The sequence below is a fragment of the Streptopelia decaocto genome, assembly GCF_964273445.1.
Source record: "Streptopelia decaocto genome assembly, chromosome: 1".
Taxonomy (NCBI): domain Eukaryota; kingdom Metazoa; phylum Chordata; class Aves; order Columbiformes; family Columbidae; genus Streptopelia; species Streptopelia decaocto.
The window spans coordinates 179,446,221-179,460,883 of record NC_138663.1 but is presented as its reverse complement, the minus strand read 5'-3'; the positions used below and the strand labels follow the sequence as shown (position 1 = coordinate 179,460,883).

General features: G+C 37.1%; 1 protein-coding gene across 5 annotated transcripts in view; it reads right to left on the bottom strand.

The window, feature by feature from the left end:
* The window catches only part of DGKH (diacylglycerol kinase eta), a 172,687-nt gene that overhangs the window by 55,036 nt on the left and 102,988 nt on the right, over positions 1 to 14,663 (bottom strand). For 4 of the 5 annotated variants that reach the window (XM_082053712.1, XM_082053713.1, XM_082053715.1 and 1 more), the window contains exons 5-9: positions 11,061 to 11,165; positions 10,600 to 10,732; positions 4,412 to 4,518; positions 3,197 to 3,322; positions 1,196 to 1,298 (exon numbers count right to left, since the gene is read on the bottom strand). In XM_082053712.1, the coding sequence (XP_081909838.1) occupies positions 1,196 to 1,298; positions 3,197 to 3,322; positions 4,412 to 4,518; positions 10,600 to 10,732; positions 11,061 to 11,165 (574 nt within the window). The remainder of the gene's footprint in view (positions 1 to 1,195; positions 1,299 to 3,196; positions 3,323 to 4,411; positions 4,519 to 10,599; positions 10,733 to 11,060; positions 11,166 to 14,663) is intronic. The other variant, XM_082053716.1, reaches the window with a different exon arrangement.

Genomic DNA, 14,663 nt, shown 5'->3' with positions numbered 1-14,663 from the left:
CCAGCTGAGACTTTGCATGAGAATTTTTTTTACTGAAGTCATACCATTAATTATAATAAAATCATCGAACAATAGACGTTCAGTTGTGATCCAAAGCTTATTGAAGCCAATACAGGTCTTAACTAATGACAGCAGGCTTTCTGTAAAGGCCTAAGTAAATATGGCTAATGAACACTGTTGTCATTAACTTGAGCAGCCCATGGAAGCAGTGGTTTCTTCAAAATCAGACATTACAGGAACAGGTTTTGACATTTGTTTCAGGCAATAGATGCTGGTTTCAGTTGCCTAAAAAAATTACTAAATCTATAAATAAAAAATTGGCATTAAAGAATGATAATTTAAATCCACATTATCATAATGTATAATTTAAAATAAGGTTTGATTATTTAAATGCCAAGAAAAATAATTTCAAATATGGAATAATCTTCCTAGCATGAATAATAAGCAGCATGATGCTCTGGTCTGAGACACCACACAGCAAGTAATGAGACATGAGTGAATACATACAGCATGAACAATCACTTTTACTAACTTCATACAATAAAATTCATTAAATTGTGTTAAAGGTGTTGGTCCACATTTGCCATCAACACAAACTATAAATTAAAGCAGTCAGATTTCATGATACTCCTTATTAAATCCACTCCCTGCCTTTACACACCACCTCCCACGGCTCACACATCTCCATCCCATCAAAGAGCACCTCTGAGTTCTGAACATTTGCTGTTTTTTTACCAGTGTGTTGCAGGATTCTTACACTGCTTCTAGTTAAAAGCAATTTTAGAGAGGCTATGGAAGCAGTTCCTCTCTTTAGCCTGGTAAAGTAGCTGTTGGATCTGAGCCATTCAGCTAGCTTACCTCTGCAAAGTTACCTATAATTTGAGAACTCCTAGAATGAGGGATGCATGCCAGACAGGCATCAGCCCACTTCATCTGAAGACTCTGGTCATTCACTTGAAAAGTTTCCAAGGGTCATAAATAAAATGGGAGAAAACTTCTAGTGCAGGAACTTCCAAAAACATTTTTTAAAATCATGTCGGTTAAATAATCCTCTAAAGAGCTATATGGAAAATTACACTTCTCTTCAAATTTGAAGACTGCATTCACCTGCTCAGCAGGAGGATTTTAGCCTTGTTTAGTTATACAGGCACTGCAAGTCCAGAGCTACCACTGAACACACTACAATACTACGTACCATCAGAGTCTATACTGTTTAGTGCTGTTGGAGGTATGATCGATACCTTACATTGGCCAAGTGGACATTTACGTGGATATAGATCTTTACAGGCAGTGTGAACCTACGAAACAAACAAAAAGTTATTTACCCACAGCGGAATTTTGATGTGGAAGTATAAGTGATACAGTATTTATGTAACAAAAATAGACTAATTCGTAACATTTAGGTCTAGATGGAAGAAGAGCGAGACTGGAAAAAAAAAAAAAGTGTTAAACCATGAAGGCTTGTGTGCTGGTTTGACTGAAAATTAGTTAATTTTCTTCATTAAGTTAGAAACCTTTCTTTTTCATAGCTAGCACAGTCATTATTTGGACTTAGTTTGAGAACAAGAAGATAACACCCCAGAACAGAGTTGTTTTTAATTGCTCTGATCTGAGAGCCAAGGACGTTCTGAGTGCTCTGCCCACAGGTGTGAGGCATCAAGGATGTGGGGCATAGATGGGACAGAGCTTGACTGACATCCAGACTGATCAATAAGAGTATTCCATCCCATTAGCATCATGCTTCATGTTTAAGGGGAGTCAGGATGTTCAGGGCTCTTTCTTGCTTCTTGGCCTTCTTCACTCTTTGTCAAAGCCAGGGGAGTTCTGTTTGGGATGTTTAGTCTGGCCTTTCACCATTTTGCAGAGGCCTCTGGGCCTTTCTGCTTTTTTACTTTTTTCTCTCTTCGGGATCCGCTGCTTGGGACCAGGTGCTGCTTCCTGGGACTGGCTGCTCAGTGTGGATGGAGTTTGTGAGGAATTGCATTGAGTACCTTTTATTTTATATTCTTTTTTAGATATATTTACTAGTAGTGTATAAGTATTTTGTTATTTTATTAAACTATGTTTATCTCAGTCCAGGTTTCTCCCTTCCCTTTCAATTCTCTCCCCTATTTGGGGGGGTGCGGAGAGAGGTGAGAGAACAGCTATTAGGGTTGTGTTGTTAAATCACGACAGCTCATTACTCATTCCAAAAAACATAACTTTGGAGTACTTCATCTTCAGCTACCCCTATTGCACAATCGTCCTTACAAAGGAATCACCTCCATCCACCAGTAAGGGAGCACCAAGTTCCCAGCAGCCAGTGTCTGTGCTGGGGCAGCAGGCACATTGTTCACGTGCAAAGCAATAGCTCTGTACATGCCTGGTCCACCTGGATGTTCTGGAAGATGCATCTGCACTAAAGCAAACGCACCTACCGAGCCAGACCAACCCAACAAAGGTGGGTCTCATAAACTATGTGTTGGAGAGGCCTCTTCTGTAGTTACTGGAAAAACAGGCACACACAGAGGGTGCTGCATTTCACCTAGATTTCAAATCACTTCTGAAGATGCCAATCGTTTCCCACTGCCTACACATAGAGCCTAAGCAATAAAAAAACTGCTGACGTTCCACTTCTATAGCCTAGCATATGAAACCCATCCTTTTAGACAAGATAAAAAAATGAAGAGAAAACTGTATTTGGGGAAAACAGCAATAGCATAGCTATTATAGAATTTCAGTCAGCAACCTACAGAGTGCCCTGAAGAAGACAACTCAAGATTTTGCATTAATAAAAACATTACTACAATAGTAATAATAAATAGCAATAAATATTAATACTAATAATATTGCTAAATATTACTAAAATATTACTATAGCAATATCTATGATAAAAGAGGCAAGAAAGTAACATATGATTATCAGACATAGAGACCAGGCATCTGAACCTTCAGTTATCAGTTAGGAGAAGGCAGAGAAAACACACTGGATGACAACACCTATTAAAGAAAAGCTGCATCTGTGGGCGTATTAAAAATTAACTGAAGTCAGTATGACAGTCATGAGAAATTATGAACGTCAAAGAGATCGGAGTTTGCACAAGCTGCCTGCTCCTACTTAATCCAAAATCACAGTTATGAAATGACAAAACGAAAATAGCGGTGAGCAATACAGCTGGCAAAATCCTCGATGCTTGGACATGGTTCATTGCACCTACCATAGCTTTACACCAAAGGCACTTCCAATCTTGCAGGCGTAAAACACTGCCACAGGTCTTGTCGCAGACTGCGCATTTGGCACTGACGGGCAGATTACCCTCTAACCATTGGTGAGGCATAGCTATCTGTGAAGAAGTAGTCATAAAAGTTAAATTCAGAAATAGGAATGAGAGGCTTTTGTCTCTCAAATATAGGTTGATGTAAACTATTTCCTGTAACTCTACCCTTTCACCAAAGAAGCAGGTATGGATGACCAGAGTAAGTGACACTGATGCTCACAAGGGAACAGCTATGAAGGTGGACTATGGTGGTGTTTCATGTGCTAGGCTGAAAATGTGACAGCTGAAGAAGGGAGACACATCTTATTCAAGTATTCGAGTTACTATGGTAGCAACTAACCACAAAAAAGGGACAGTTAAATCTAGAGACCCCGTCATACAAATAAGTACCCATTCTCTTAATGTTGACTACATGACACAAACCAATTAAAATAACTAAAATTCAGAAGAATAGGCAGGACAGCAGAATAACTATGCAGCTTTATGTATCCCGCCAGTCACCATGACTGGTAGGTCACTGCTTATAACGCAGTCCCTAAATGCTGTGCAAAGCTTTACTCAGTGCACCCTTTGTCCCAGTAGTACCATGGACAACTTAGAAATAACCATCTAGGAAGAAGATTCATGCCACTGGTACACACATAGCTGTGTCTGTAAAAATAACCTATCTGTTACAATAAAGCTCTGAAAAGCTTTTGTCATTCCTCCTGTTAATTTTAAAGTTCCTGCTTTCATGAGTAAAAAATACCCTCTACAGGTCAGTGAATTCCAAGTAGGCCTCCTGGGGAACAGCCATCAGTAAGGACACAAAATAGATTGCCAAAACAGCGTGGTAACACTATAAAATACCACCTTTGCTTAAGAGCAGTAGGAACTCCTAGGAGCAATTCTCCAGCTTCAGAGTTTCTCTGCATGTGGCCTTTAAAATCTTCTAACACAGCTACAATCTACTGCCCACAGATACTAAAGTCGCCTTGTGAGACAGGAGTGTAAATTTTGTTCTAAATAACATGCTAATCTTTGAAAAGTGTTCAGAAATGTAGCCACCTACCACTAATTTCAATGGGTCATATGGCAATATGTTTGTGCTTAGCCTTTTTTCCCTACAAAGAAGAAACAGCTTTGTAAAATACTGTAAATATTAACAATACTTACACCATCTTCATCTTCAATGATGTCTTTTCCAATTGAGGCTAATGTAGTCCATTTGCAGTTATTTGTTGCTCTGACAGCACATCTTTTATGTGCTTTAAACTTACACACTGGAATACATAAACATGTATACTATGTTATTCCTTGTATTTCAGTGATATGTATCTTTTAAAAAAATAAAAACAGATATTTCATAAAACAGCCAAGTACATGTCACTTACTGATGCACACACAACACAAGCCAACTAAAAGAAAATTCAGTTCATAATCGGTCCAGCTTTAACTCACTAAACTGGGTTTAGAGGCAACAGACACTATATGCAGCCTTTGTAGTTTTTCATACATGCTTCGAAATGGTTAAACATTTGCCAACATTCAAGGCTTGAGTACCTCCTCAACTTTATAGCTGAGTTACAAGTAGCCAGGCTAAGAGGCTCTGCTAGAAGAAAGGTTAGAAACTCGGCAGCTGAGAAACACACCATTTTGTTTGCTTAGCTGTAGCCCAGAGAAGAGAATGGTTTGGCTGGAAGGGACCTATGATGATCATCTGGTCCAACTGCCTAACCAATTCAGGGCTGACCAAAAGTTAAAGCATGTTAAGGGCATTGTCCAAATGCCTCTTAAACAATGACAGGCTTTGGCCATCGGCCACCTCTTTTCTATTCCTCCAGTGACACAACTCAGATACCAGGTTTAAATTTGCAACAAGTTGTAAGAACATGTTTCAAAGAAGTATTTTGCTTCAGGATCTTTGCTTCTTTGCATAAAGAATCCCTTTTAGGCACCATACTATGCCTGTTTTCTCAGAAGCTGAGAAAGCAAAGAGCTGTGTAGTGATACATTTATTCAGGATGCTGGTGGTTAGAATATTTTCCAAGAGGTTACATTAAGTGAGGAAGAACCTGAATTCTTACTTGATTATTTATTAAAAATCTACTAATTGCAATATTCAGCACAAGTCTATAGTACCGCCAGACATTTTGACAAATCTAATAACTTTTTGTATTTTGCTCAACTCAATAAGACTAGTTAATGATATCATATTATACCAAACAGGCCGATGCATACAACTGTGGGTATTTCTCTTACTGGAAGTGCATGACATCATTCTATTTAGAGTGCATTATACAAATTATTTTGGCAAAGACCATTAAAGGTTTATGAGAACTAGCCAGCAGACCAGAAGTAGTAGTCTCTTTTCAAACAAATACTTGACAGGAAACATCCAAAGCTTTGGCCTATTGCTTGCCCACCATTAAAAACATTAAGCCATAGTACAAAAGGTCTTGCAAATCATAAAGCTCTCACCTTAATTCCACTGATACTTTGCCAGATCAATTTAAAAAGTGAACTGAGACTATGTAAGCAGCATTTGAGTTTGAGAACAATCATCCCTGTTCTGGGAGATGCGTGAAAGTATGTGCTTAGCTCGAAAAAAGAGAAGGAAACAGAAAAAGGAGTTTCATTCCTTTTACACTAATTCCCCTGGTTATTTCAAAGAGTAGCATTCATAGACCTGAAGTGTGCAAATATCCCATATTATTCAACTAACAGGGTAGGCTCACGTTTTCAAAACAGCTCAGCATCATACTGTGTGTTTGCCAACCTAAGTTGGTTCCAAATGTCTAAAGAAGTCAGCTCCCACAGAAGCACAGGCCGCATTTTCAAAAGTCTTGGGCCTTGTGCAATTTTGCCACTTGGATGTTTTGGAGAAGATATGTCACCTTCCTATTAATAAATAATATGCACTTGTCTGCCATGCAGACCTAAATACAACAAATCAGAGATGCGGGGCAGTAGGAAATCCCAAATTACTACAGCACAGCAAAGTAAGGGAATTTTGAAGTCCTGTTGAGCTAAGGATCACCTAGACCTCAGGGTCTTGTATTCAGCCTTTGGAGAATACAGAACACTCCTTTCTCCACAAGGAGAAATTCAGACCTGTGATCTGAGGAGTTGCAGCAAGCCACACCACGGATAGCAAGCAACAGCTAATGTTTCCTTTCTGGGCACAGTATATAACTTACAAATCTTAGGTCAGACTTGCTATAGATCTGCAACACCAACACCATCAAACAACAATTCATGCTATTCTGAGCATTAAACATTATCATAAGCAATGACCTTAAGACACAGATTAAACTTTTGAGCAAAATACATAGCAGTACAGAAGAAATGGCTATAGAAAGGAAAATTTTACATCAAATCTTAACCTTAGTTACCAATACTCTCGAATTTATTTTGTCTCCGATGACACTGCATCCCATTCATGAATCAGTCTGATACCTGAAATCTTTTGAAAAGATGCTGACATACTGCATGATATCAATTGCTACTATTTCACCAATGAAAGTTGAAAAAAGAAAAAAAATAGCCAAACTAAATCAAGAATATTTGTAGAACATTATTTTAAATTCGTGTAAATGTTTGTAGCTGGAATACGAAGCAGGTCTCTTATAAAGCTAAGAGAACAAGCTGACTAGCAAACAGTTGTCACAGTTGGACCAGTATCTGCTGTCAGACACAGTGATTAAATCTACAGCTACCATTATCTATAATGAAGAAGAGTCAACATAACTGAACATTATGATAGAATCTCTTGCACTGAAAATATACATCTTTGTTCTAAAACACTTGAATGCATAAAAAATGTACCTTTGTTTTCACAGTGTACTGTCAAAATAAGGTTTTGATTTTATACCAATTTAAAGAATGGGGTAAGTGAAGCACAGAGAGATTAATGGCAACATTGGCTACTAAGTTTGGCTGTTGAAAAGACAATGAAGACTTTTTTTTCAATATTTTTTCTTATTTTCTTATTGCTTGACTTCACAATAGTAAAACGTTCTTTCAACATTGTGCAATTCATGACAGGAGAAAGTATCTCACCTAAACTGCAATCTTCAGCTTATGTGGTATATTTGATAGTCAACAATCAGGATTCAGTCATGATAATAACACTACCTAGGGAAATACATCTTTGAGAATAATCATGTTCCACTGGCAATGACTTGGATAGAAATGCAGTATTAGTACACAGTAATCAAGGCTAAAGAGCTTTGAAGAGTTTTTGTAGATAATGATCTATAGCTCTTTACATTTCTTTGCCTAAACACTCCATGTATCCCTATGTTTACCTGACAACTCTTATTCATAGGCATACAGCAAACTAAGCTCTGAATAGAAGAAACCTCTGAGGAATATCAAGAACAAAAGCCTTACTTGATACAACTGGTTTGGAACAATTTCTGAAGCAAGGCAAAAAAAAAGAAGTCCTCTGTCCTAGTAAAGGACACTCTGTGGATGAATGTAGGGGAGATCAGGCCTTTAGAGCTTGCTAGAGGAAAATTTTTGTTTATCAACACAATGTACAGATAACACTTGAAAAGTAGGAGAAGACTCAAAAGAAGGAACTAGTGGGAGGAACAGCATTGCATCTCAAAGGTGTGTATGATTAATTTTTTTTCAAGTCAATGGTTTTTGGAGCAGTAGAAAGAATGAGGCCTGGATTGGTATGAATTTACATCTTCAGTTTGATATATGTGTCAATTCTTTTACTTATAAATAAATGCAAGTTCACACCACAGACTTTTTCCTCGTGAAGGCATTAACAAACCCTCTTTTTCTACTCTGGTTTCCACAAAACTTACAGGAGTATCTTCAAGGTTGCCTGCAATGAATTTGGTCAATCTTTGCCAAAGGCTACTGGGAGGAAAGGGGCTCTGAAAACAGAAGGCACACACTGATCTTCTGATGTATCGGAAGCTGCAAAACATCAGTGATGGGATTTATTTCTATTTTGTTGTTACAGTCAAGAATCAGACCACAAAGAACACAAAGACGCTAAGCTACTTTCAAGATAACTTGTTGTGCCAGTAACCCAAACCACTGAGGAAGAAGAGCTCCAGTATCTCCTGAGAAGAAGCCTGTCATGCTTTTTAATACAAGATACAATAGAGTAGCCTGGGATCAATGACCCCACACATAATTGAATTTAGTATAGATATAAATGGATTTCCAGGGTAAAGCAGTACTGGAAGTTTCAGATACCAGGCATGAATATTTAAACAGGGTTTTTAAAGATGTAATGAGAAAAAGTATCACGGAACATGTCTGGGGAATCTTAAGACTCCATATTTCCACATCGTTTCCTCAAGCAGTGTACATTGCTAACATGGGGTAAGTCGAAAAAATAGATGGTGAAATGCATTAGAAGTGCATAAGACAGAAGCGAGTAAGTATGAACTCAGTCACATAAGAAAGAAGTAGTACCAAACCAAAATACACTTCTTTTATGAAAAAACTAAGGATAGTTAAACATGGGTTTTTACCGATATATAGAATCAAGGACAAAGTATGAATATTCCAGTAAAAGAGCCAAACTTGGACTGATTCAGATTAGATGCATAACTAAAGTTCTCCTTTTATTTTTAAAAATGCTTGGGAAAAGAAAAATGAGAGAGCTATAAACTAGTACCTAAAAAGTAAGAGTAGGTAAGCTTATTAATAGATAAAATAATAGTATCTATATACAAACCAACCCACGTCATACATGTTTACAAAACTGTGAACCAGTGAAAGCAAATCCAAACTACTATCAAGAGCCATTCGTAAACTGCTGAAAGATCTACGGGCATCAGAAATGCGGATAAATGTTTGTAATAAGTCATGCAGAAAGTTGACAAAGTCCAAATCTGGAAATCAGGGAAACGTCATCAAAGTGAAGTTAATGCCAACATCTTGGAAATTAAAATAATAGTTATAAGAAAAATAAGACACTGAAAAAGCAGAAAACTATGAACTATGACCATTACCGCTGATAATCTTACAAGAATAATTCTCACTAAACAACCTTGTAAAATAGCTATAATATTAACTTCAGAAAGGATAAATTCTTTATGAAAAGGAAGAAGTCTTTTCTTTGCCTAAGCAAATATAACTGTATTTGTACAGAGATGCAATACAACTGCATTTTAGTTAAGCACATGATGCTTCTGTCTGCCAATATCAGACACTGAAAATACTATAGTTGCCTTAAAACTGTCCAAGCGACTTAAACACAGTGGAAAACATATACCAGAGAAGCTGGAAGTAACTATGCAATTTCTAATTTCTGTGAAACGGGTTTGTCCCGTTCCTTGGCAACTGCACCGTTAGCTACATTAAAAGCATGGACAATTCAGGACAGTGGGTTAATGCTTCCTTTGTAAGATTTCCTTAATACACATTATTGCGCTCAGACTTCAGGTATTATAACAGTATCGATAACAGAAATGCATTTGCAGTTAGGTAGCATACATTCGAAAATCGAGTTTAGTGTAAGTAACACTAACTCTTCTCCAGATAGTTAGCTATTTTGGTAAATATCTCCACATTCCATATATATATATATATTATAAGGTCACACTGATGCTTTATTTTCTGCTGGATTCCAACACAAGTACATTTGTTGCTGCTTTTTCTTGGAGCTCACAGCAGAAAATAAATAAGCTGTTTCAGGTTTATTATAAATACTTGTTTGCAAAAGACCATTTCTCCAGATGAGTTTAATGCTGAAGTCTTAGCCACACCTCCTTTTTCTTTGTGCTGGATTTCATCTGTTAAACCATCAAAACGCAAAGGCATCTACATTTCTACCCCTTTGCTGCATGAGAGAATATTTAAAGCAATAAATCTGTCCTCATCTGTCCCACCTGTGCTGCAGGATCAGGCAGCAGCAACAGAGCAAATAAGAACTGGAGGGAAAGAAACGTAGTGCTAAACAAAGTGTTAAGAATTTTTATAGATTTTGGGCAGAAACTACCATTATTTTTTTTTTTCTTGAGGAATGCCGATTCTGCAAACCAGTGAGACTACTTTGTTTCACATCTGCATTTTTGAAAGGCAAATCAAAGAAATCCTATATTTTCTTGCAAACCTTCCACCCAGGCACACACATTCCAAACTGGTCGCTGCAGCAGAAGGAACCGTTTTATTGAGTGGAGTTAGAAAAAGGCACCCGGAGCACTAAGAAGGTGGGCTAGACCATTAACAATCCCTCTGCCCAAAAGAAAGTCACTCCAGTAAATAGATTTCTCCCTTCATGCTTTTTTCTCACTCATTATTTTCAGAGTTATTACTTGTCTTAAACTTTCAGCCATCTGTCTACATACTCATTGTTATAAACAAGGGGAAGAAAGCGTTTATTTTACCTTCGCAAGACAGGCCGTGAGAAGTGACTCCAGAGAGGCTCTCTCTACACACGTTACAGAAGGTAGGTCGGGCATGGGAGCAGGCGTACCAGTTATGCATCCCTGAGAAATGTTCCACATTAAACTGTGCGGTCTAGTAAAGGAGAAGTTAAGACAAATTTGCAAGTACAGAACACAGCTACGGTGACTGAAATTACCTACGGTTCCACCTTACTGGGGGCGACAATGCTACCATCAACAAAAGTATTTTTTCAAAGGGTATTTAGCCTGCTCTCCCTCCAAACTTCTAAAGAAAAGTGTGATAATAAGCTCTCATTTCACTAGTAAAGGTCTTAACATGAAGCTTCACTCTGGCATTAGACACACTATTCACGGTAAGGAGGGTGAATATTCCAGTTCTGTGTCCTGTAGCTTGATCTATTCAGCTAGAACAAGTTGCATCAACAGGGATGTCAACTTACCTCATAGTGTTCTCTGGACTGAACAGACTTCAGAGAGCTTATCCAGTCCTCCATTTCTTTTCTGTTCTCAGCACACAATATTAGCCTCCTAAATGGAGTGATTATCTGAAAAAGACAACACATTCCAATTAATACAGGTAATCATTATCGACTATATGCAACATACTCTTTCCTCCAAGATGATATAAAGGAATACACACCCTAGATCACAACATATTAAACACTGAAAAATATTTTCTTTAATACACTACCAACAATGAAGGAGTTTGCTTTTCCTTTTTCAGTTCCCAAGTTTTGAATCAGGCTTCAGTATACGTCTTTCCAAGGTATATTGATCACACCTCCTCTGTCCATACACTGAGATCTACACACTCAAATAGCAAGCACTGAAACTGCTAAAACAACCGTTCTGGAAATTGCTTATTGACTAAGATTGCAATCCTATTTCATAACAGCATTACAGCAACTGCAAGGTCCATTCAAATTGCTAGAGATGAAAACAAATAAAAATCAAAACCCCGTAAGTCTTAAACAACAATAAAAGTTTTCATCATATTTCTCTATCTTGTGTATTGGTACTAAATTTACACAAATTTAAACATAAATAAATTTAAACCAGAACCTTTAAGGTAAAACTCAGTATACAAACACATACAAAGCTTTCTAAAAAGACACAGAGAATAAAAGCAAACAGTTGAAATTATACCCTACTAGGATGCTTGAATAAATCCCTGGATCAAGTTGATACTGGGGAGTTTTCAGTGGTCTGAAGTTAGATTCTAGAAATCTGAAAATGGTGTATCTCAGAGGTTCAGAATATAAGCTGTTTTCCCCTCTCCCTCACCAGTAGAAAAATAATTAAAATAACAGGAAGGCACCAGAAACTATCAGCTAACTCCCACTGAAATTATTTTGAGCACTGCACTAAAATAGACAGCGCAGTTACTTACATACCAAAGAATTTAAAACAAAATCAGTACATGAAATTAAAGAGAAGTTATTTGTTTTGTCATAGGAAGTCTGAAAAATAGAATTCAATTATTGCGCATAAATCTATTGCATAGTGTGTACCACCCACACTTGCAAATTAATTAAGTAGAACAAAGAAAGGACCACCAAAATATGATCATTCTGAGTATTGTTTTAAAAGCTACAGGCTAGGTCTTGTAACAATTGCACGATACTAATAAATACTTATATACAGCTGCATTTACTTACCCAATCTCTGCCGTAAATAGTCTCTAGCCTTGATTTGTCCTACCCACTTCTTCATTAAACTGAGCTGCACTTTAACATATCTCAGAGGCAACGTAACAGAAGTGCAGCAAGCTGCAAGTCACATGGAAGAGAAGCAAAAACCCTGTGGGCTTGCCCTTTTTTTTTTTTTATGTACTCACTTCACATGGAATGGAATAATTTCTCTGTTTTCTATTTCCTTCAGTCTTGCTTAAGCTTTTTAATAAGGTTTATTAGTAGCTCTCCGCAGCTCTTCCTAAAGAACAGTTAATGCAAAGAGCAATGCTTCTCTCATTAGTTTGGAGCCAAACAGGCGCTTTATTACTTCAAAATGTTTTTTCTAGGCCAGGTCATCAAATGAAGCCCAGAAAAGCCATTAAATCATAATATAACCCTGGCTCCAATAACAATCAGCATTCTGCTGGAATTTCCAGGTTTCAGTGGACTCAGAAATCTTATTTGGGCAAATACACCCACCAGATTATTTCCTATTATATAGCATGACATTATAATATGGCTTGAGTAAGGTCAAGTCCACCGAAAACTCTGCACTTGGTGTCCGTGCTTCCCCCATGCTCATTACTGATGCCAACCTGTAACCAGATGTTGTGAAATGCCATTAAGCAACAGCTGCATTTATTGCTGAAGACTCATGGCAATCTCAATCTTTTCAAGTAATATTTATTTATATTACTCATGTCTCTAGTACTACCAGTCACAGAAAGCCCCTGTGTGTCCCCTTGACTCTCCTCTCCCAAAATCAAAGCCTTATTTCAGTTGCTGTCACATAGTTTAGTGCCAATGGAGATGCCCTTTGGTATCCAAAGCACTGGTGTCGGGCAGGTAAATGTGATAGAGCAGCAGCTACAGATAAGCCAGGTGGGACACCAAAGACCATCTCAAAAGGTACTACACACTCATGTACCAGCAACCAAATCACATCAGCAAACATTGTTAATTAATTCATGTAAACATATCAGAAATTCCTGTATCCCCACTTCTTATTAAATTCAGAGCATTATAAACATAATAAAGTCCAGAACATTTCAACAATCTAAAAGTTAAATTATATGCTGATGATCACATGAATGTAGGATGAATTACTATTAGTGCTCTAAAAATAAAGGGGAAATTTGAACGACATACATATTTGTAAATACAGCATCTATAACATCGTGATTAAACTACATGTTCTCTTTGATTTACAATTTTTTACAACAAACTTCAAGAAGGAATACAATAACACAAAAAAAAAGACAAAATGCATTATATGCAAAAAAAATATCAACAGTGCTTGAAAGTTTTCTTAAAGAAAAAAAAAGATAAACTAATCAGTCCATTTAGGTTCTCATCTATTTCAGTCTACAAAATCATGGAGAAGATGTACTCTTGTTATTTATTAGATATTTCATGTAACATAAGAATTCAGGGAACCCAGGAAATGATTAGCTAACAACAAGAAGTGCTTTTTCCTAAATGATATGTGTTACTTAGACTTGAAAAGTATTCCCAAAGGATGCTGATGAGACCAGAACTATAAGCATCTAAAAAGGTATTTGACAAATTCATCATGAATAGATGCATCATATACTGTAAAACACAGTATCTGAAACCTTCAACTTAGCAAGTGCCCAAAATGCAAGGAGTGAATGTTGGGACTTTATGCAAGAGGAAGAACTGCTGTACCTGCCTTGCTGCTCATACTCCTGGAGTACCTGCTACTGCTGTTATATGACTTTGATTCCGTATGGCTTTATGAGCTTTATGTGAACTCAGGATAGCTGTTCCGCTTGTCCTAAACAGAGAATGACTTCCTATACCTTCTTATTTGCATTTACACAGAAGGCATGCTTTCTTATGAATGCTTACAGAAAGTTATGTTTAACCAACTTCAATGTGATGTTTAAAGTGTTTTCATTAAAGACAGTTGAACCTGTATGCAAACATATTAAAAAGTAAAATGGATTTAATTGTCCTTAAAACTATTTTAGAGTAATGTAAATTTGGATTTTACTACTAATCTTATCTCATTGCATGCAGGCACATTTAAAATCCAGTATCTTTTCTTCTACTGACTAAAGTCAGTATCTTTTCTTCTATTACTTATTATCTTTTTTTAGTTAATGCTTGCTGCCTTAAATATTATTATTTCTATGTCACTCTGAATACGCTAAAACTCTCAACAGACAAGGAGAAATTGTATAATATAATGACAAAGGAAGTGTCACAGGAACCACTGGAAGACCACTGAGGTAATGTAAGAATAAGAAGACTCTTAAATCTTGGAGAAACTCAGGTGCTAATGGTTCACACGCTGACAAAGCAGGAGACAAATCAAGAAGGATGAAGCCAGACAAAAGGCCTTAA